The 24,552-nt window shown below is 42.2% G+C and overlaps 1 protein-coding gene across 4 annotated transcripts in view; it reads right to left on the minus strand.

Moving 5' to 3' along the window:
* The window catches only part of SDHC (succinate dehydrogenase complex subunit C), a 51,954-nt gene that overhangs the window by 4,397 nt on the left and 23,005 nt on the right, over positions 1-24,552 (minus strand). For 2 of the 4 annotated variants that reach the window (XM_010367140.2, XM_010367141.2), the window contains 2 exons: positions 21,640-21,701; positions 4,201-4,364 (listed from right to left, as the gene is read on the minus strand). In XM_010367140.2, coding sequence (XP_010365442.1) covers positions 4,201-4,364; positions 21,640-21,701 — 226 coding nt within the window. The remainder of the gene's footprint in view (positions 1-4,200; positions 4,365-21,639; positions 21,702-24,552) is intronic. The other 2 variants (XM_010367143.2, XM_010367142.2) reach the window with 1 other exon arrangement.

A 24,552-nucleotide genomic window follows, 5' to 3' on the forward strand; every position in this document is an offset into this window, starting at 1 on the left:
CCAGCTAATTTTTGTATTTTTAGTAGAGACGGGGTTTCACCACATTGGCCAGGCTGGTCTCGAACTCTTGACCTCAAGTGATAACACCCTCCTCAGCCTATCAAAGTGCTGGGATTATAGGTGTGAGCCACCATGCCCAGCCCCTGCCTATATTTTCTATTGTATTTAAATTTCTTTTTTTGTTGGTAGCATGCCACTAAATTAGTTTTCTACCAATTGAGTTAAAACCCACATTTCTTTTTAATATTAAAAAATAGAGACAGAGTCTCGTTATGTCTCGCCCAGGCTGGTATTGAACTCCTGGGCTCAAGCAATCCTCCCGCCTCAGCCTCCCAAAGTGCTGGGATTACAGGTGTGAGCTATCTCACCCAGCCTCCACTGCACAACCCCCCACTTTTTAAAAAAGTTTTGAGACAGGGTCTCACTTTGTCACATAGGCTGGAGTACAGTGGCACAATTTCAGCTCACTAAGGCCTTGACCTCCCAGGTTCAAGCAATCCTCCTGCCTCAGCCCCCCAAGTAGGCTGGGACTACAGGCACCTGTCACCATGCCTGGCTAATTTTTTGTATTTTTGGTAGAGATGGAGTTTTGCCATGTTGCCCAGGCTAGTTTCGAACTCCTGAGCTCAAGCAATCCACCCACCTCGGCCTCCCAAAGTGCTAGGATTACATGCGTGAGCTACCACGCCCCCGGCCCCACATTTAACAAAACACTAATTTTGACTCTCTTGTGTCTTAGGGATATTAACATATTAATATTATATTATAAGTCACTAAATGAGCCCCTGGGGCAAATGTAGTCTTCATTTTCCACACTTCCCACATACATGGCACCTTAACACACACATACACACATACGCCTACAGTCTGAATGTACAACTGCCTAAATTAGGAGTCAGTTTGGAGAAAAGATGGAGAGAGTCCAAGAAAAAAAAAAAAAAAATCAAGATGAGAAGATGCCTTCACCTCAACCCTCAAATAGCTTCTAACTAGGAGATCAGGAGTCAAGCAGATTCCACAAAAGAGTTGTTTTGCTTAAATAAGGACAGTGTTTCTATTATAGAGAGTTGAGTCCTACTGGGTAGTGGTAGTAGGCAGGGATATTCCGTAGAATGCCACAGACCCTACAACCTCCTACTCTTTCACTCCTCACTCCCCCATTAGATCTTCTGGCAAGTCAACGATCAAGTTCAGAGACCAAAAACTACAGAGTGTCACAGAAAACACAAAATCCTGTCCCACACTCACAGCCAGTACTTGCTAGAAGAAAAAATAAAAGCAGACTTAAGGACCTTTAAGTTCTTCACTTCCCTCAACAAAAAGATTACCATCACAGGCAAGAACCAGGGCAGAAAAGCTCTAAGTTCTGCGATTTTATAAAACCTCCCCTCTCTTCCCCCCATATTGAGACAAAGACAAATATAGGGCAAGTCTCTGCCTGAGCCAAAATATGAACAGAGGAAGCTGATCAGCTGATTTTCTTTACAGAGCTTTGTTCTGTGGAATAGGAAGTCATTAATGGAAATGTCCTCCCTCTCTACCGCCTCCCCCTCAGGGAAGTGAAAAGTCATTTTAAATCAAACTGAACACTGCCCCAGGGAACAGTTGATACAGACACTTAATTTAATAAGTCATTTAGTCTCTCATCTTTTTTATTCCATTAAACTTGCTATTGGACCAGACTGAAATCCAGAAAGTGCTTGTCTCTAAGGCTATGATTTGAAAGTAATAAAAAGTCAAATTAAGGCAAAAGCATCCATCTGACAGTTGGTTCAGGTTCAGAAGTAATGAAAATACAGAAAGAACTGAATTTTAATTGTCTTTTTGGAAGCAAAACTAGGGAGACTACAAAATATAAAATACCTCTTTTTTTGTTTTGTTTTGAGACGGAGTTTTACTTTGGTCACCCAGGCTGGAGTGCATGGCATGATCTTGGCTCACAGAAACCTCTGCTGCCTAGATTCTCCTGCCTCAGCCTCCCAAGTAGCTGGGATTACAGGCACACACTACCACCTCTGGCTAATTTTTGTATATTTTATATTTTATTTATTTATTTTATTTTATTTTATTTTATTTATTTATTTTATTTATTTTATTTTATTTATTTATATATATATATATATATATATATATTTTTTTTTTTTTTTTTTTTTGAGACAGAATTTTGCTCTTGCTGCCCAGTCTGGATGGAGTGCAATGGCGTGATCTCGGCTCACTGCAACCTCTGCCTCCCAGGTTCAAGCGATTCTCCTGCCTCAGCCTCCCGAGTAGCTGGGATTACAGGCATGCACCACTATGCCCAGCTAATTTTGTTTTTTTAGTAGAGACGGGGTTTCTCCATGTTGGTCAGGCTGGTCTCTAGCTCCCGACCTCAGATGATCCGCCCACCTCGGCCTCTCAAAGTGCTGGGATTACAGGCATGAACCACCACGCCCGCCTATGTTTTTTTTTTCTTAGATGGGGTCACTCTGTCACCCAGACTGAAGTGCAGTGGCACAATCTCAGCTCACTGCAACCTCCGCCTCCCGGGCTCAATCGATCCTCCTACCTCAGCCTTAAGGGTAGCTGGGACCACAAGTGCACACCACCATTTCTAATTGTAGAAACCAGTTTTGAGCAGACCATGAGGTCACACAGGAGGCAACACAGACAGTTTTCACTCTATTAAATGATTCCTGCCGTGGGCGGTGGCTCGTGCCTGTAATCCCAGCACTTTGGGAAGCCAAGAGTTCAAGACCAGGCTGGCCAACATGGCGAAACCCCATCTCTACTAAAAATACAAAAAAAAAAAATTAGCTGGGTGTGGTGGCGGGCACCTATAAGGCTGGCCAACACGGCAAAATAAGGTCTCTACTGAGATTGCACCATTGCACTGCAGCCTGGGCAACGGAGCAAGACTTTGTCTCAAAAAAAAAAAAGAAGATTCCTAAACTCAATGTTAAAACCTGGGATTCTTGGCACCCAGTTTCTATTAAAGTTGGACCCATTCTGTCCAACAGCTCAAAACAAAAATGCAATATAATGTGTAGATAAGAAAAGGTAAATCTATTTGTGTCCCATCAGAAGCATTACTCTGGGTCAACAGGAACATAAGAATGAAAGCAGCAACAATGTTTATCTAGCTCATAACTGAATCCCCAGTGTCTACAACAGTACCTGACACATAAATAGGTACCAATTAATATTTATCTCATAAACATGTATTCTATGCCTTCAGGGATCTCTTTTAATAATATACCTCTCAAAAATGAAGACTTCAGCAGGACACAGTGGCTCACGTCTATAATCCCAGCACTTTGGGAAGCTGAGAGGGGTGGATCACAAGGTCAGAAGTTTGAGACCAGCCTGGCTAACATGGGGAACTCCGTCTCTACTAAAAATACAAAAAATTAGCCAGGGGTGGTGGCACGTGCCTGTAGTCCCAGCTGCTCGGGAGGTCGAGGCAGGAGAATCTCTTGAACCCAAGAGGTGGAGTTTACAGTGACCCGAGATCGCACCAACTGCACTCCTGGGAGTGCAGAGCCTGGGAGACAGAGCAAGACTTTGTCTCAAAAAATAACATAACATAACATAACATAACATAACATAACATAACATAACATAACATAACATAACATAACATAAGGAAGAGTTCACAATGAGACCCTGCAAGTATCTGTGAGGCCTATACCATTGCTCAGCTACACCACCAGCAGGACTGCCAGAAAATACACAGGGGAACTTGTTTGGCTTTCCCCAAGAGGGCTTTGAGTCACAATTAACCTTAAGAACAGCACTAGTTGGGCGTGGTGGCTCACGCCTGTAATCCTAGCACTTCAAGAAGCTGAGGCAGGTGGATCACCTGAGGCTGAGGCAGGAGGATCACCTAAGGCCAGGAGTTCGAAACCAGCCTGGCCAACATGGTGAAACCCCATCTCTACTAAAAATACAAAAATTAACCAGGAGTGGTGGCACATGTCTATAACGCCAACTACTTAAGAGGCTGAGGCACGGGAATCTCTTGAACCCAGGAGGCAGAAGTTGTAGTGAACTGAGATCGCACCACTGCATTCCAGCCTGGGCAACAGAGCGAGACTCCAATCTTGGGAACAACAACAACAACAAAAAAGAACAGCACTAAACCCAGTAATGAAGGAGAGAATCCTCCCAGTCTCCCCACTCCCTTCACAGAGAAAATGTGCAAATCCCCAATTAACTTACCAAGTGTCGGATCCCATTCCAGGTATGATACATGAGAGGGAAGACGAGTGCAAACTTAGCTGTGTGAATCAGTGCTGGCCCCAGACACAGGGACTTCACGAGTTCCAAATAAGACTCAAAGTTCCCAGGGAGTAACAGGGCCGACATGCCAAAAAGAGAGACCCCTGAGGAGAAAACCAAGTAGCTCGTCACGGCTGCTCACAAGTTACAACTAATATGACACAAAAAACTGGGACCCCTGGCACCTCATACAATTCTAAACCATTTTGAAATGGAGAAGATTTTTGTTTTGTTTTTTTCTTGAGACAGAGTCTCATTCTGTCACCCAGGCTGGAGTGCAGTAATGCAATTTTGGCTCACTGCAACCTCCACCTCCCAAGTTCAAGCGATTCTCCTGCTTCGGCCTCCTGAGTAGCAAGGATGACAGGCGCCCACCAAAACACCCAGCTAATTTTTGTATTTTTATATACGGGGTTTCACCAAGTTGGCCAGGCTGGTCTCGAACTCCTGACCTCAAGTGATCTGCCCACCTTTGCCTCCCAAAGTGCTGAGATTACAGGTATGAGCCACTGCGCCTGGCCTTGAAAAGGAGAAGATTTAAACTCATGTTCAAGTTTATAGTGGGAGACAGACTACTTGGGATCTGATCATAAACTAAATGTGCCATATGTTTTAGTACATTATTCCTCCTTTCAACATCCCTCTCATTAAAAACTTCACCTGTGGCCGGGCGTGGTGGCTCAAGCCTATAATCCCAGCACTTTGGGAGGCCAAGACGGGCGGATCACGAGGTCAGGAGATCCAGACCATCCTGGCTAACACGGTGAAACCCCATCACTACTAAAAAATACAAAAAATTAGCCGGGCGAGGTGGCGGGCGCCTGTAGTCCCAGCTACTCAGGAGGCTGAGGCAGGAGAATGGCATGAACCCGGGAGGCGGAGCTTGCAGTGAGCTGAGATCTGGCCACAGCACTCCAGCCTGTGCGGCAGAGCGAGACTCCGTCTCAAAAAAAAAAAAAAAAAAAACTTCACCTGCCAGTTCAGAAGTCATGCCTTGCTATATCATCTAGTTCATCATCTAAGTAAGAAAAGGTAAAAACAGTGTACTCAGTTCAGAGAAGAGTGAGAAAAAAAATTAAGTTCTCTTTTTTTTTTTTTTGAGACAGAGTCTTGCTCTGTTGCCCAGGCTAGAGTACCGTGGTGTGATCTCGGCTCACTGCAACCTCTGCCTCCTGGGTTCAAGCGATTCTTGTGCCTCAGCCTCCCAAGTAGCTGGCCTTAGAGATGCATGCCACCACACCTCGCTAATTTTTGTATTTTTAGTAGACACAGGGTTTTGCCATGTTGTCTAGGCTGGTTCGAACTCCTGGCCTCAAGTGATTTACTCACCTTGGCCTCCCAAAGTGCTGGGATTAGCAGCATGAGCCACTGCGTCTGGCCCATTTTTTATCTTTATTTTCTAGTGTTGCTACCTCTGAAGAGAGAAAAAATTTAAAATCATTCAAATCTCTATTACACAAAAATTTAAATTAAAATGAATTAGAGACCTAAATGCTAGAGCTAAAACTATAAAACTCTCAGTAGAAAGCACAGAAACAAATCTTCATGATCTTGGATTAGGCAGTGGTTTCACAGATGACACCAAAGTCATAAATGACAAAAGAAAAAACAGATGAATTGGATTTCATCAAAATTACTAACTTCTGTGCTGCAAATAATACCATCAAGAAAGTAAAAGGACAACCCAAAGGAATGGGAGAAAATATTTGCAAATCACGGAGGACTTTTATACAGAATACATAAAGAACTCTTACAACTCAATTAATAAAATGACAAATGGATCTGAATAGACATCTTTCCAAGGAAGATAAATAAACGGCCAATCAGTGCATGAACAGATGCTTAACATCATTAGCCATTAGACAAATGCAAATCAAAACCATAGTGATATAATATAAATACTATGTGTATATATTTGGAAGATTATTTCCCTATGTGAAAGAAAAAGTATGAATACTTTAATGTCTGACAGGGCTACATTATTTGTTGGAGCTCAGTGACTATCAACCACCAATGACTGACAAATCAAGTATAACAAATATGAAACTCAAATTAGAAATAATATGTTATCTCGGCTGGTGCGGTAGCTCATGCCTGTAATCCCAACACTTTGGGAGGCCGAGGTGGGCAGATTATTTGAGGTGAGGAGTTCAAGCAGCCTGGGCAACATGGTGAAACCCCATCTCTACTAAAAATACAAAAATTAGCCAGTTGTGGTGGCACATGCCTGTAGTCCCAGCTACTCGGGAGGCTGAGGCAGGAGAAACCCTTGAACCCAGGAGGCGGAGGTTGCAGTGAGCTGAGATCGCACCACTGCACTCCAGCCTGGGCAATAGAGTGAGGCTCCATCTCAAAAAAACACAAACACACACACACACACACACACACACAAAGAAATAAGACGTCATCTGTAAAATGGGAATAAAATTTAAAAAAAAAAGAAAAAGAAAAAAATAAGAGGCCAGTTGTTTCCTATAATCACCAAAAAATATTTTGGGGAAGCAAAAAAGAGTAACCACACCACAACTCCCAGAGACCCTGATTTGACAGTTTAGGATCATTGCTAGAACTGTGGTTTCCAAACTGTACACCAAGCTGCCCTGGGGTACCACAGCAAACTCACAGGTCCTACAGGATACTTTACATATTCAAATGAACCACAGTGATACTTAACATCTGTTGGTCATCATGTGAACCACTACGAGCTCAAGGTAGTTCAGGTTTCAACATTAGATGTTAGATTTCTTACAATGATCACATCTTTGCAAAGCTGGGTTTTCAACAAAAATGAAGCACTGTGTGAAAATCAGTATGGAACAAGAAATGAGGCTAGTAGTGTCCAATCTGATTTCTAAGGTTGGAGGAGTTGTATAATATCCAACAGCATATATATCCCATTAGTAAGTAATTATAATTGGCTGGGTATGGTGGTTCTAACTATCTTTTGAATTTCAGTGCCAACACAAAGCTCTGAAACTTCAATAGCCAAACATATGCCTTAGATATCTGGGCAAACTCATCCCTGATCTAGGCACCAAATGGGACAGCAGGCTCATAGCTGAGTCCTAGGGATGGCCACATACCAACATTAACCAACAGAAGACCAGACCCTGATATGGTGTTACCCTAGGATAACACCACCTACTCTCAAACGACCTACGAGAGTTAAAACTCATGGAAATGCTAGGATGTGAGTAACAGTGTCTTCAGCTTTTGTCTTCCTATGAATAATACAGAATTATGTCAATTAGTTTAATCAATTCAAAAAAAGAAGACTGCCTCTAAATAAGTCAAATGTTTCCAAAATCATTCTACTACTACATACCCCCACACCAATTTTTTCTTTTCTTTTCTTTTTTTTTTCTTTGAGATGGAGTCTCGCTCTGTCGCCCAGACTGGAGTGCAGTGGCACAAACTCAGCTCACAGCAACCTCCGCCTCTCAGGTTCAAGCAATTCTACTGCCTTAGCCTCCAGAGTAGCTGGGACTACAGGCGTGTGCCACCACGCCCAGCTAATGTTTTTGTATTTTTAGTAGAGACAAGGTTTCACTACGTTAGCCAGGCTGGTCTAAAACTCCTGACCTCAGGTGATCCACTCACCTTGGCCTCCCACCCGCCTCAGCCACTTCAGTTTCTTAAGCTCTTAAATGAAGATTCTCCTGTTTCTCAAATTATTATGAGGGTTAAATAATTATGTAAATGTTCAATAAATAATGGCTACAGCAATAGTCGTATTTGAATTAGGTGGTGTTTTTCTGATGGGTTGAGTCCTTAAACAAAAAACATAAAATGATACAGTGTCTGGATATACACAGAATAATGGTTATTTCTGACTGGTGGGATTATGGGTAACTTTTCTAAGTACACATTTCTATAATATTTTCCTTCTTGGCAATATGTTCTTATAATCAGGAAAAAAAATTTTTTTATACAAATCTCTGGGAGGTCAAGGAGATCTGGAATTATTACCAGATTCCAACCCAGATATAATTAGGAGAGAGATCATGTTGGCTGGCTGCCTCACTAATTTTTCAAAAAAGGCTCCACCTCTTCAAACAGGAATATTAATCAGTTAATTCAATTGAAAGCTACTTTAGCCAAAGCTTTAACCATTACAAATGAAAAACATATGAGAATTAAATATGAGATTTTCTGAATTCTCCTCTGATGTTCGGTATACTGGGAATCAGGAAACTGACCCCACGCCTAGAACCTGAGTGCCTCAGGAGAGTCCTCTAACAGCTAAACAATTTCAATTGGGAAAATAAAGCCACTGAAGCTGTCCCATCTAATCACTAAGAAAAATTAAATGGTGCTTTTTCTTGACTGCCAAGACCAGTTCCTGCTGGCCCCACCCCAGTTAAGTCCTATATATGTAACTGTGCAGACTGTCAGCAAGTCCTATTGTTACTTCCAGAAGTCATCATAAGCTCTTTCAGACACTTCTTCCTAGCAAGCCCCTGCAGATGTCACAGCAAATGAAAAGAAAACATCTAAAAGAGCCTTCATGAAGCTGTCCAACTGATGATTAAAACTTAGTGTGACAGCATGTAACTGTTCTTTTATTTACAGTGTTGTTACACTAATCTCATCATGATGTATTCTACCCATCTGCTTCCCCACAGATTCTCTCTCAAGGTCAAGAGTATTCATGCAGTGAGGTAAAATAAAGCATTTCTGAGAAGCATTTTCTCTTCTGGTGGGAGTTTTGCCAGGTCATCCCAACTTGGTAATGCAAGGACTAGATGTAGCAGTCAGCAGTTGTGAAATAGGAAGGGCTGAGAAGGACTTTATAAACTACAAATAATCACACATTTTCTGAGAGGTATAAGATTAACTATTCTGATTATTAATGTAAATAATAATCACCACCAAGCCTGTATTGGGAATTTCATATACAGTATTTAATTTTTATAATCCTTAACAGGCATTATTTTAAGTAGAAAAAGAAATGATAATGTAGCAGACTGAAAAGTAACTACAAGATCTCTCAAGAGATCTCAAAGATGACAAGAACTCTTGTTGCATTTTCTACAGCCCAAGGCCTACCTTCAGGCTTGTCAAAATTACAAGAGACTAAAGTATAGAAGATAGATGGCAAAACCTCTTCTAATAACCAAAATCCAAAACCTAGAAAGCCAAATTAAAAACTAGCAGATTACAGCAAATGGAGGAAATAATTTTGACAGAAATGTCATTTAGGCCAAGCTGAGGCTAGATAAACCAGAATCACACGTGCACCACACACACTTCTCCACTGACTAGATAATTTGTGCCTTCCAGGTTCAATGTCTCTCTCCTTTGACTCTAGAGAATAAACACTGAATATTTGGTTCCTTGGCCTTCTCTTGTTTCCTTTTTTGTTTCTGATTACCCATTTCCCTCTTACTGTCGCCACCACTCATCTCATTCTTTGTCCGTCCCAAGAGGCAGGTCAAACCCAGATGCCTACAGGAGCCGAACAGATGTGTGAATCAAGCAGAGTATAAGGCAATTAAGGCCATATAGACTAGTGGTGCTCATAGAAAACTGCTGGACAGGGGAAGTATGTATGTTCCACCTAAACGCACTCAAATTCCATTTCTTTTCATCACAGTACAAAGAAACAAAGTATATCTGTTGACCAAGCATGGCCCACAGGCTGCCAGTTTGTATCCTGAGAAAGAATATAATACTACCAACTGAATTATTGCCTTACTTAATTTCAATCACATTCTGATCTTATGTCTCTAACACATTTGGGTTATCTTGATTTTTTTTAAAAAATACCTTTATTTGGTATAATTGAAACATGAAAAAATTGTACATATTTAATGCATATGTTTTTATGAGTCTGGAACTTTCATTGATGTTTTCAGCTACACTACATTACTCAGTGGCATGTATAAACTTTTCTTTTTCTCAAATGGAGAGCAAATCATATCCACTGTGAAAGAATCTATACTAGTTTCAAGCTCTCTAAATTCTAACTGTTGCCCCATACACGGCAAAAAGGTATTATCAAGGCTGGGCATGGTGGCTCATGCCTGTAATCCCAGCACTTTGGGAGGCCAAGGTAAGCGGATCGCTTGAGCTCAGGAGTTGAGACCAGCCTGGGCAACACTGTGAAACTTCATCTCTATTTTTTAAAAATTGTTTAAAAACTAGGCCGGGCACATGGCACACTCCTGTAAACCTAGTACTTTGGGAGGCCGAGGCAGGTGGATCACCTGCAGTAAGGAGTTCAAGACCAGCCTGGCCAACATGGTGAAACCCTGTCTCTACTAAAAACACAAAATTAGCTGGGCATGGTGATGTGTGCCTGTAAGCCTAGCTACTGGGGAAGCTGAGGCAGGAGAATCACTTGAACCAGGGAGGCGGAGGTTGCAGTGAGCCGAGATTATGCCACTGCACTCCAGCCTGGGAGACAAGAGCGAAACTTGGTCTCAAAAAAATTTTTTAAACTAAAGAGAAAAAAAAGGTATTATCCAAATTTGTGGACAAAAAAACTGAGGCTTGGTGGCAGGTGTAGTGACAAATAACTTTTTCAAGGTAAAGTCTCACAGTTAGTGACAGAGTTAGAACTGAATTCAGATCGGCCTCATTCCAAAGTCTGCAATTTTTCACTTTTTCAGAGATGGAGTCTCACTCCGTTGCCCAGGCTGGAGTGCAGTGGTCGGATCTCAGCTCACTGCAAGCTCCGCCTCCTGAGTTTAGGCCATTCTCCTGCCTCAGCCTCCCGAGTAATTTTTTGTATTTTTTTAGTAGAGATGGGGTTTCACCGGGTTAGCCAGGATGGTCTCGATCTCCTGACCTACTGATCTGCCCGTCTTGGCCTCCCAAAGTACTGGGATTACAGGCTTGAGCCACCGTACCTGGCCAATTTTTCACTTTTTCTATACTCAGTCTGAATAACCAGGATTTCTAAAATATAACAGATGATATGTAAGAATCAATAACTAATATCCCATCTCATGACAGGCCCAGAGGAAAAACACAGTCATTTTCAAAGCCCATCAGTTACTTTATGAATCTAAATCTTTTGGCTTTTCTAGAGAATAGGCTACCTGCCTGAGCAGCAGGTTTGCCTACAAATTCAGGCAATCTCTCATGAAAGTTCTGATTCTTCCATCTGACCCCGTTTTTACTTTATTTTTTATTTTTATTTTTGAGATAAAGTCTTGCTTTGTCACCCACGCTAGAGTGCAGTGGCATGATCTCGGCTCACTGCAACCTCTGCCTCCTAGGTTTAAGCGATTCTCATGCTTCAGTCTCCCAAGTAGCCCAGATTACAGGAATGTGCCACCTACACCCAGCTAATTTTTTGTATTTTTAGTAGAGATGGGATTTAGCCATGTTAGCCAGGTTGTACTCAAACTCCTGGCCTTAAGCAATCCACCTGCCTTGGCCTCCAAAGTGCGGTGTTTACAAGCGTGAGCCACGGCACCTGGCCTGACTCTGTTTTTAAAGACTACCCAAGGCCGGGCGCGGTGGCTCAAGCCTGTAATCCCAGCACTTTGGGAGGCCGAGACGGGCGGATCACGAGGTCAGGAGATCGAGACCATCCTGGCTAACAGGGTGAAACCCCATCTCTACTAAAAAATACAAAAAACTAGCCGGGCGAGGTGGCGGGCGCCTGTAGTCCCAGCTACTCGGGAGGCTGAGGCAGGAGAATGGCGTAAACCCGGGAGGCGGAGCTTGCAGTGAGCTGAGATCCGGCCACTGCACTCCAGCCTGGGCGACAGAGCAAGACTCCGTCTCAAAAAAAAAAAAAAAAAAGACTACCCAAAACATTCAAGACCATTCTTATATCCATCCAAGCTAATTATACAATTCATATACAGATATATGAATATCTGTATATATTGGTTCAAAGCTTAAAATATCTGTTGTTTAGCATCTTTATTCTCTCTTCCTAATCTCATGCTTTATGTTATATGTTTTATCTGTTATTTACGCTTTCCTAGACTCATTCATTATTGCAGCTTCAGCTATCTGCCATTCTCAAAGCATGTACCTAATTTCAACTAGACTTTTTCTGTCACTATGAAAAATCCTGAGTATTTTTTTTTTTTTCTTATTTATTTTTGAGACAGTCTCGCTCTGTCACCCAGGCTGGAGTGCACTGGTGCAATCCTAGCTCACTGCAACCTCTGCCTTCCAGGTTCAATCAATTCTCCTGGCTTAGCCTCCCAAGTAACTGGGATTATAGCCACGTGCCACCACAACTGGTTAATTTTTTTTTTTTTTTTTGTATTTTTAATAGAGATAGGGTTTCACCATGTTGGCCAGGCTGGTCTCAAACTCCTGATCTCAGGTGATCCACCCGCCTTGGCCTCCCAAAGTGCTGGGATTACAGCCGTGAGCCACCGCACCCAGCCCTAAGTATTTTAATCCTTATGAAACCTAAGCAATGGAAGAGTGCTATTAGTCTCCTCTTTCAACCTTTTAAAACATTGTAGGCCAGGTAGAGTAGCTCATGCCTGGAATCCCAGTACTTTGGGAGGCAGAGGCAGGCGGATCACTTGAGGTCAGGAGTTCAAGACCAGCCTGGCCAACATGGTGAAACCCTGTCACTATTAAAAATACAAAAATTAGCCAGGCATGGTGGCACACACCTGTAGTCCCAACTGCTCGGGAAGTTGAAGCAGGAGAATTGCTTGAACCTGGGAGGAGACAGAGGCACAGCGGGCCACGATGGCGCTATTGCACTCCAGCCTGGGCAACAGGGCAAGACTCCATCTCAAAAAAACAAGCAAAAATTTTAAAGTTCCATTTCAATAAATTCTATTTTAAAGTCAAACTAGTGTTAACATGTTTTTTAAAATTTATATATTAGCCATAAAATCTCTATAGTTAAAATAAATAATTTATTTTGTATTTATCCAGGCCAGCTTGTCCTGTTACTGGAACTAAAGAGAACATGAACTTTTAATGACTTATCATGGTCTACAGCATGGCAATCAGAGTCCTTCACCATCTGGCCCACTTTCTAGCCTTATCTTCCATCACTTCTCCCATAAACATAATTTTTTTTTTTTGAGTCTCACTCTGTCATCAGGCTGGAGTGCAGTGGCGTGATCTTGGCTCACTGCAACCTCCGCCTCCTGGGTTCAAGCGATTCTCTGCCTCAGCCTCCCGAGTAGCTGGGACTACAGTCGCACACCACCACGCCCGGCTAATTTTTGTATTTTTAGTAGAGATGGGGTTTCACCATGTTGGCCAGGATGGTCTCAATCTCTTGACCTTGTGATCCACTTGTCTTGGCCTCCCAAAGTGCTGGGATTACAGGTGTGAGCCATCGCACCCGACCCCATAAACACCATTCTTAAGAAACAGACCTCAGCTAGGTGTGGTGGCTTGGAATGGTGGTAGGTGCCTGTAATCCCAGCTACTTGGGAGGCTGAGGAAGAGAACTGCTTGAACCCGGGAGGCGGAGGTTGCAGTGAGCCGAGATTGCACCACTGCACTCCAGCCTGGGTGACAGAGCAAGACTCCATCTCCATCTCAAAAAAAAAAAAAAAAAAAAAAAAAGAAACAGACCTCATCATAATTATCCAATGATCCGGGTGATTTCCAATCCCTATACCTTTCCATAAAAGAATTTTTCTGTTGGAATGCCCTCCTCTACCTCCTCTTCACAAACTCTCCTGTTCACGCTTCTTTCAAGCGTTCTAACTCCCTTAGATCACAGTCAACTCCGTGTCCTGAGTTCTGCAACCATGGATTCTGCATCTGTGGATATACAACTAACTGTGGATTGAAAATACTGGGTTGGGGAAATGAATGGTTTTATCTGTACTGAACATGTACAGACTTTTTTTTCCTTGTCATTATTCCATAAACAATATAACCATTTACATAGCATTTACATTGTATTAGGTATTATAAGTAATCTAGAGATGATTTTAAGTGTATAACATACATAGGATATATCCAAATACCACATCCTTTTATATAAGGGACTTGGGTATCTGTAGATTTTGGTATCTGAAGAGGAATCCTGGAACCAATCTCCAACAGATAATAAGGGACGACTGTACTTGTTGGTTTCTCCTCTGGGGTCTCATATATCTTATTAAAAAGTTATCATGGCCAGGCAAGGTGGCTCACGCCTGTAATCCCAGCACTTTGGGAGGCCAAGGTGAACAGAACACCTGAGGTCGGGAGTTCGAGACCAGCCTGACCAACATGGAGAAATCCTGTCTCTACTAAAAAATACAAAATTAACCGGGCATGGTGGTGCGTGACTGTAATCCCAGCTACTTGGGAGGTTGAGGCAGGAGAATCACTTGAACCTGGGAGGCAGAGTTGCGGTGAGCTGAGATCGCACTATAGCACTCCAGTCTGGGCAACAAGAGCAAAACTCCGTCTCAAAAAAAAAAAAGCTATCACAGAGAATTATAAATATTTGTCTTACTCCTTAGATTCCTCTATCTTTGAGAGCAGAGACTATGTATTATCCCTATCTAATTTCTAATGCTTAATAGGAGGTTAATTAGAAGGTAGGAAAAATGAACACTTCTAAGTGACCACTATGAGCAAAGTGATTTACATGGGTATGCTCATTTAGTAAATAAAGATTTTCTAAGCACCTATTGAGTGCTAGAGGGTATGAATGGTAAATAAGATAGAGTACCCACTCTTTTAAGACTTTACAGTCTAAAAAAAGACACAGATTTGGCTGGGCGGGGTGGCTCACGCCTGCAATCCCAGCACTTTGGGAGGCCCAGGTGGGCAGATTGCTTGAGGTCAGGAGTTCGAGATCAGCCTGGCCAAATAGTGAGACCCTGTCTCTACTAAAAAACATTAGCTGTGCATGGTGATGGGTGCCTGTAATCCCAGCTACCTGGGAGGCTGAGGCAGAAGAATTGCTTGAACCTTGGAGGCAGAGGTTGCAGTGAGCCGAGATCACGCCACTGCACTCCAGCCTGGGCAACAGGGCAAGGCTCTGTCTCAAAAAAAAAAAAAAAAAAAGAAAGGCAAAAAAACACAGATTTATAAAACGTTAGCAAATAAAATAATTACAACTGCCAGGCGCAGTGGCTCACACCTGTAATCCCAGCACTTTGGGAGGCCGAGGTGGGCAGATCACAAGGTCAGGAGATTGAGACCATCCCGGCTAACACGGTGAAACCCCGTCTCTACTAAAAACACAAAAAATTAGCCAGGCGTGGTGGCGGGCGCCTGTAGTCCCAGCTGCTGGGGAGGCTAAGGCAGGAGAATGGCGTGAATCCGGGAGGCGGAGCTTGCAGTGAGCCAAGATCACGCCACTGCACTCCAGCCTGGGCAGCAGAGCGAGACTCCGTCTCATAACATAACATAACATAGCATAACATAACATAACATAAAATAACATAAGATAAAAAAATAAAAAATAAAAAAAAAAATTTAAAAATTAAAAAAATTAAATAAAATAAAAATAAAATAAAATAATAAAAAATAAAATAAATAAAAAATAAAAATAAAAAATAAAATTAAATTAAATTAAATTAAAAAAATAAAATAAAAAATAAAATTAAAAAATAAAATAAAAATAAATAAAATAAAATAAAAATAAATAAATAAATAACATAAAAAATAAAATAAAATAAAATGAAGTAAAAAATAAAATAAAATAAATAAAATATAAAATAAAATAAAATAAAATAAAATAATTACAACTTATGTAATAAAAGCTTTGTAAGAAACAACACAGCACAATAAGAACTATAAAGGAGGCCGGGCGCGGTGGCTCAAGCCTGTAATCCCAGCACTTTGGGAGGCCGAGACGGGCGGATCACAAGGTCAAGATATCGAGACCATCCTGGCTAACACGGTGAAACCCCGTCTCTACTAAAAAATACAAAAATCTAGCCGGGCGAGGTGGCGGGCGCCTGTAGTCCCAGCTACTCGGGAGGCTGATGCAGGAGAATGGCGTAAACCCGGGAGGCGGAGCTTGCAGTGAGCTGAGATCCGGCCACTGCACTCCAGCCTGGGCGAAAGAGCTAGACTCCGTCTCAAAAAAAAAAAAAAAAGAACTATGAAGGAATAGAGCACTGTAAAACAGAAATAAGGAAGCTTCTACTTTAAACATGGTGGTAAGCAAAGTGCTCGTTGAGTTAACATTTTGCTAAGATGTAAAGGATACGAAAGAACTAACCAAGCACAGTGCAGCAAGAGATCAGAGTGGGCATTTCAGACTAAAGAAACAAAACATGCAATGGCTCTCAGGTGGGAAATAATTTTGCCTGTTCCAATGAGTTCAAACACCAGTGTGGCTGGAGCATAGTAAGCAAAGGGAGGAATGGCAGGAATGCGTTAGGCAAGAGCCAGAGCTGGCAGGGCAAAGGCCATGGTGGATATTTGAATTTTAATCTAAGTGCTAAAGTGAACACAGTCATTGGGAGAGTCTAAGAAAGGAAGTGACATGATTCCATTTATTTTCAAAAGATTTTTCTTTTTGTTGTGTGAAAAATGGATGGGACGAGGGCCACAAGAATGCAAAGATCACAGTTGCCGGAACTGACTTCATTTCAGACCAAATGATCCAATTTCTCTTGCCATTCGGTCCAGGGCACACTATCTTCTAAGAGACAGTTGCTATTAAATGTATCATGTTTCTCATCCTTGTTTCCATAAAGCAACACCAAGAGCATAAAGTTTCTTGAAATCCCAAGAATTCTGAGATAGGCATTATTAATATGCCTATTTTATAAGGAATAAGCTGAGGTTTAGAGAATTAGGTAATTTGCTTAAGTCATGTACCTGGCAAAAACCTGTTCCTTTGTGATTTTGATGAAGGGAACTTCAGCATTTGAAGAAAACAGTATAACTACTACTCTATAGAAAACAGCTACTATATTCTATCATGGAATTAGGAGAGAAAGTTTGGGAAAAACAGGACATATGCTGATGAATGCAAGGCCACCATTCAAAGGGGTAAAGACAGAAAAAATACAACATTTTTCTTTTTTTTTCTGAGATAGGGTCTTGCTGTCATCAGGCTGGAGTGCAGTGGCACAGTTATAGCTCACTGCAGCATTGAATTCCTGGGCAATCCTCCCTACATCAGCCTCCCTAGTAGCTGAGACTATAGATGCATGCCACCACTCCGGGCCAATGTTTTAATTTTTTTTTTAATTTTTTTTTTGAGATGGAGTCTCACTCTGTCACCCAGGCTGGAGTGCAGTGGCACAATCTCAGCTCACTGCAAGCTCCGCCTCCCGGGTTCACCCCATTCTCCTGCCTCAGCCTCCCAAGTAGTTGGGACTACAGGTGCCCACCGCCAGGTCCAGCTAATTTTTTGTGTGTTTTTTTAGTACAGACGGGGTTTCACTGTGTTAGCCAGGATGGTCTCGATCTCCTGACCTCATGATCCGCCCACCTCGGCCTCCCGAAGTTCTGGGTCTTGATAGGTTGCCCAGGATGGTCTCGAACTCCTGGGCTCAAGCAATCCTCCTGCCTCAGCCTCCCAAAGTGCTCGGATTACAGGTGTGAACCACTGCACCCTGCCCAAATAATTCTTCAGTTATGAAAAATATTCAATTCTAGCCAATACAAATGTATATATATTTTTTTTTTCTTTTTTTTTTTTTGAGACGGAGTCTCACTCGTCGCCCAGGCTGGAATGCAGTGGCACGATCTCGGCTCACTGCAAGCTCCACCTCCCGGGTTCACGTCATTCTCCTGCCTCAGCCTCCCGAGTAGCTGGGACTACAGGCGCCCGCCACCATGCCTGGCTAATTTTTTTTTTTTTTTTTTTTTTTTTTTTTTTGAGACAGAGTCTCGCTCTGTTGCCCAGGCTGGAGTGCGGTGGCCGGATCTTGGCTCACTACAAGCTCCGCCTCCCGGGTTTACGCCATTCTCCGGCCTCAGCCTCCTGAGTAGCTGGGACTACAGGCGCCCGCCACCTCGCCCCGCTAGTTTTTTTGCATTTTTTAGTAGAGACGGGGTTTCACCGTGTTAGCCAGGATGGTCTCAATCTCCTGACCTCGTGATCCGCCCGCCTCAGCCTCCCAAAGTGCTGGGATTACAGGCTTGAACCACCGTGCCCGGCCAATTTTTTGTATTTTTATAGAGACGGGGTTTCACCATGTTAATCAGGATAGTCTCGATCTCCTGACCTGGTGATCTGCCCGCCTCGGCCTCCCAAAGTGCTGGGATTACAGGCGTAAGCCACCGTGCCCGGCCCAAATGAATATATTTTTTATCATTATAGTGAATAAAAAAGTCAATATCTTTTTTTCATTTAGTGGTGACACATATATTGAGATAATAAGGGAAACTACAGCCTAATAAATAAACTGCTCTTGTTCTTTCAGTGATTTTTAGGATTAAATCTGTTCATCAATATCACCAAACTGAGTAGAAAGCATCCATCTAGAAATTCCTTAATCAATCTAAAAATTTCTTATTCTAAGTAAGTAGAAATAAAAGTAATTATGAATCTACAGTTAGAATAGCCTAATCTTGAGATTTACCCTATTATCCCCACCAGTTCAGTGCCAGCAGGTTAAAAACCAGGAGCTACATATGGATTCCTAACAACACAAATCATCCTTATACCTCAATTCCATCATCCCTTTACCAACCAAAAGAATGAAAAAGAACAGAAATGATGCCATCAGATCTTAGATAGGAGTCTCTATCCTTATCAACAAAACTACATATATATGTCTATATATATGTATGTATAGACATATATAAATATACACACACACACACACACACACATGTGAGATTGCAAATAGCAGAGGCTTAGATTCAGATAATTCCTGCCAATGTCTCATCAGCAGCTCCTTAAATACAGGATCCCTACACTAGAGCCACTAGCCCTACTGATGACCACGTCAGTTAAAAACATAGTCTACAGAAGCCTAGGAGAGATCCTGCAGGGTCTCAGAAGACAGAAACAAGAGCACTTTTCCAATGCCACCATTGCTTTGACAAAGCAAAAGTCAAGAGAAACTCCCTTTCCTACCTCAACAGCTCTATTTGGCACCAAATTTCTGGAGCAAGAGCACACTTACACGCTGGGACCTGAAGGCTGCCATCTGCTCTACTCTGTACAAACGGGCCATCTCCTGGCAAGATTGTAATGATGCCTCATGTGATGAATAAAACTTAGGCATTGCTCCCAGGCTAAAGTACCAAAAGAGATGAGATGGAGGGGCTCAGACAGAGCTTTACATAAGGTAAAACAGTGGGGCTTCTGTCTCTCAGGTATATAATTTCATACCGATTCTAGGCAAGATATTGCCTCTTATTCCCTAGGATGAGGTTAAAGACATACTAACGGGCCAGGCACAGTGGCTCACGCCTGTAATCCCAGCACTGTGGGAGGCCGAGGTGGGCGGATTACCTGAGGTCAGGAGTTCAGAAACCCCATCTCTACCAAAAATACAAAAATTAGCCGGGCATGGTGGTGGGTGCCTGTAATCCCAGCTACTTGAGAGGTTGAGGCAGAAGAATAGCTTGAACCCGGGAGGCTGGTCTCATGAGGCTGCAGTGAGCCAAGACTGTGCCATTGCACTCCAGCCTGGGCAACAAGAGCGAAACTCCATCTCAAAAAAAACAAAAAAACAAAAAAACAGACATACAGGGAACTATCCACAGGAGAGAAGAGTTTGTACACACAGCAGGGATTTACACACTGTTCTAAGTCATAAGCTCATTTTCCTTTGCCAGCAAAGGTCCTAGGACTATCAACTTGGAACAGAAGTCTTGTTGAATATGTGCTAACAGTTCATTGGAGTATTTCTTTTAGAAAGCACTCCACTATTCCTAGTTTGCATCTGTTCTCCCTGTGGATATATACGGGCTAGATCACCTTTGCTGGGAGAGAACACAAGTTCCCCCAAGGTCTCAAGGAGACTAATAGAGAACAAACTCAGATTTACCTATGCAGCACTCTAATGTCCGATAACCTCTTCTTGCTCCCACTGAACTGAATAGCATCGCACAGAAATGCCAGTTGAAATACAATACTAGTTAGGTAGTTATTATAGTCAGTATGCAGAGGACCAAAATAAGATACTTCTACAGCCAAAAAGTATGATTATAAACGGAATAGAAATTTAGGACACAAATATATAAAACACATTAACAAAAAAGAGAGTGGTATTCATTTTGTAGTCACCAAATATTTACTAAATTATCTACTGCATTCTAGGTACCATACTAGATGATTAAAAATACAAACAGATGCAGTCTAAGCTCTTAGGGAACAGACAATCCAGTAAGGAAAGACAACAATGAACAAGTAAATGACAATCATGATTATGAAAGAAAAACTAGAATGCTTTGAGAGTGTGTATCTAGGGAACATAATCTAGTTTTTGTTTCTGTTTTTGGTGGGGGTAGAAGAGCAAAGTATGCTATAAGGCTAAATAAAGGAAAGCTAAGAAAGTAAAAATATGTTACATGCATATTCTTGTGATAAAATAAATACATAAAAATAAAAAAGCAAAAATGTCTATTTCTCCAGCACCAGCCAGACATAATTTTTAAATCTAGCTGACCCTACTGTGAAAAGATACACCAGATCCCAGAAAACTGATTATAATTGGCACTCCACATAATAAACCTTCCTACCTAAAAAGGATGTACTAATTATCTAAGATCAGTAAACAATTCACTCTGTAGCTGCAGTTCATATTATATAAATGAATGAATAGACATTCTGATCTGTAAATCAAGATTTTGTGAGACTGGCTAGTGAGCTAGTCTTTGGGGGACTGAGCAAGTCTAGGTGATAAGAATGGGTGCTAAAACTGACCTTCTGGAAAAATAAGGTTGATGATTTATCTTGGACTGTGTTCCATCAATGATCAGTCAGCCAGCCCATCTCTATTACATTTCTCTGCTCTATAATTTCAATAAATACAGTATCAGGAAGTGCTAGGGAATGGTTTAAAAATTTGCTAAGAACTAATCTGGGCCAGGCCCAGTGGCTCATGTCTGTAATCCCAGCACTTTGGAAGGCTGAGGTGGGCGGATCACGAGGTCAGATCAAGACCATCCTGGCTAACACGGTGAAACCCCGTCTCCACTAAAAATACAAAAAATTAGCCAGGCGTGGTAGCACGCGCCTGTAATCTCAGCTACTCGGGAGGCTGAGGCAGGAGAACTGCTTGAACCCAGGAGGTGGAGGTTGCAGTGAGCTGAGATCGTGCCACTGCACTCTAGCCTGGGCAACAGAGCGAGACTGTCTCAAAAACAAAAAAAAGAAAAGACTCTGAGTACAGTGTAAACTCATAATTAATTGTTAAAGGGATGAAGGAACAATAAACTTAGAAGAGATGTATTGTTTCCTCTAAATCAAGTGCTGAGTTTCAAAGGAGGCAGAGACTAGGGCCAGTGAAACAGCCAAGTTTTTCAAAGAAGCACATGTATGTGTGTAAAAACATATATACATACCTGCACTCAAAGCAATACCAGTGCCACGGTGGCAGATGGACATCGCCATGGGAAGAGACCAACTGTAAAGAAACACACAACGACAATTTTAAAAAGGAAAAGATAGCACCATAGTAGAGAGTCTATCTTGGCAAAAATATAAACTAATTCTGAAACAGGCACTTTTTTTTTTTTTTTCTGGAGACAGATTCTCACTCTGTTGCCCAGGCTGGCAGCGAGCGGCATGATCTCAGCTCACTGCAACCTCCGCCTCCCAGGTTCAAGTGATTCTCCTGAATAGGTAATATTTTCTTTAAAAAAAAAAAAACCACTTTTGCATTCCTGTCATGTTTTTTTACCCTGGGAACGAAGTCTTGCTCTGTCGCCCAGGCTGGAGAGCCGTGCCACGATCTCAGCTCACTGCAACCTCTGCCTCCCGGGTTCAAGAGATTCTCCTGCCTCTGTCTCCTGAGTAGCTGGGATTATAGGCACCTGCCACCAGGTCCACCTAATTTTTGTATTTTTAGTAAAGAGGTTTCACCATCTTAGCCAGGCTGGTCTTGAACTCCGGACCTTGTGATCTGCCTGCCTCAGCCTCCCAAAGTACTGGAATTACAGGTGTGAGCCACTGTGCCCAGCCATGTTTCCACTTTTTACTTTAAAAATACAAATCTGGGCCGGGCGCGGTGGCTCAAGCCTGTAATCCCAGCACTTTGGGAGGCCGAGACGGGCGGATCATGAGGTCAGGAGATCGAGACCATCCTGGCTAATACGGTGAAACCCCGTCTCTACTAAAAAATACAAAAAAAAAAACTAGCCGGGCGACGAGGCGGGCGCCTGTAGTCCCAGCTACTCGGGAGGCTGAGACAGGAGAATGGCGTAAACCCGGGAGGCGGAGCTTGCAGTGAGCTGAGAGCCGGCCACTGCACTCCAGCCTGGGCGGCAGAGCAAGACTCCGTCTCAAAAAAAAAATAAAAATAAAAATAAAAATAAAATAAAAATAAAATAAAAAAAAAAAATACAAATACAAATCTGGGCCAGGCACGGTGGCTTACGCCTATAATCCCAGCGCTTTGGGAGGCTGAGGCGAGTGGATCACCTGAGGTCTGGAGTTCGCAATTAGCCTGACGAACATGGAGAAACCCCATCTCTACTGAAAATACAAAATTAGCTGGGTGTGGTGATGCATGCCTGTAATCTCAGCTACTGGAGAGGCTGAGGCAGGAAAATCGCTTGAACCCAGGAGGCAGAGGTTGCGGTGAGCCGAGATCGTGCCATTGCACTCCAGCCTGGGCAACAAGAGTGAAACTCCGTCTCAAAAAAAAAAAAAAAAAAAAAAAAAACAAAACCCTGTCTCAGGATTAGGTTCAAAAAAAAAAATTAAAGAAAGAAGAAAACAGATTTACGGAGAAGGATCCCTACCTTTACCAGACTGCATCACTGATAGGGCTAAGAAAAAAAAATGATTATAACTCAAAATTCCTTTCCCAAGGAGAAACATGAGTCAAAGACACTCATTAAAGTTGGAGGTAGCGTGGTGGCTCATACCTGTAATCCTAGTACTTTGGGAGGCCAAGGCGGGGGGGGCATTGAGTTTAGGAGTTTAAGACCAACCTAGGCAACATAATGAGACCCCATCTTTACCAAAAAAAAAAAAAAAAAAAAAAAAAATTAGCTGGGTGTGGTGGCAGAGGCCTGTGGTCCCAGCTACTTGTGAGACTGAAGTGAGAGGGTCACTTGAGGCCAGGAGCTCCAGGCTGCAGTGAGCTATGACTGTGCCACTGTACTCCAGCCTGGTGTGGGGAGAGAGAGACAGAGACCTTGCCTGCAAATAAATAAATACAGTTGGTACAATTAGAAAGTAATCACTATAGGCCGGGCGTGGTGGCTCACACCTGTAATCCCAGCACTTTGAGAGGCCAAGGTGGGCAGTTCATGAGGTCAGGTGTTCGAGACCAGCCTGGCCAACACGGTGAACCCCCGTCTCTACTAAAAATACAAAAATTAGCCAGGCGTGGTGGTGCATCCTTGTAATCCCAGCTACTCGGGAGGCTGAGGCAGAGAATTGCTTGAATCCAGGAGGCGGAGTTTGGCATAAACGGAGATCATGCCACTGCCCCCCAGTCTGGGCGACAGAGCACGACTCCATCTCAAAAAAAAAAAAAAAAGAAAGAAAGAAAAAAAAAGAAAGTAATCACTGTAATACCAACTGGGTCCTGTTTCTCCAGGTATAACACTGATGGAAGAAAACCTGAGTTTCATTTATCCCCAGTTTCATATAATACATGGTCATCCTTGAATCTTCCCTTATTATATGCCCCAAAATATCCAAACTGAACATACCACTTATTTCCTAATACATTACCTATCCCAAATTTTTATATCCAATCTTCTAGATTTAGTATATAGTTCTTAATCCACAGTAGTTCTGAAATACTTTTTGTCATCAAACCCCTTTTTAAATTATGAATCATCAACTTTCCATTGAATGACAACCAACATTGTTATTCTAGACCTAGTTCTCATGCTCAAGAGAGAACTGGTGGGTAAAATGGAAAGAACAAGAATCTCTGAAGAAAGCTAACACTCACTTTGGAATGTTAGCTTAGACAAAGAATACTAAGCATAATCAAACCATATCTTCAACACTTTAAAGAGAAGTAACGAGGTTAAAAAGATCTCAAAAGAAAATTCTGACTACATAATGAAAATGGTCACAGTAAGAAAGGAGTATTTCCAAATAAATTAAAAATATTAATACTAGCTAGATACCACTCTGATCAACTCAGATTTAACAACAGAAATATAAAAGGTGGAAGAATAGCCACATACCCAAGGACAGAGAACGATGGCATAATTTGGTAAGAAGAATCAGGAGACCGAAACCCAGAGTGAGCTGAGGCTTGCAAAAATTTCAAGGACAACAAAAAAAAA

Source organism: Rhinopithecus roxellana, chromosome 8 (genome assembly GCF_007565055.1).
Source record: "Rhinopithecus roxellana isolate Shanxi Qingling chromosome 8, ASM756505v1, whole genome shotgun sequence".
In the NCBI taxonomy this organism is placed as follows: domain Eukaryota; kingdom Metazoa; phylum Chordata; class Mammalia; order Primates; family Cercopithecidae; genus Rhinopithecus; species Rhinopithecus roxellana.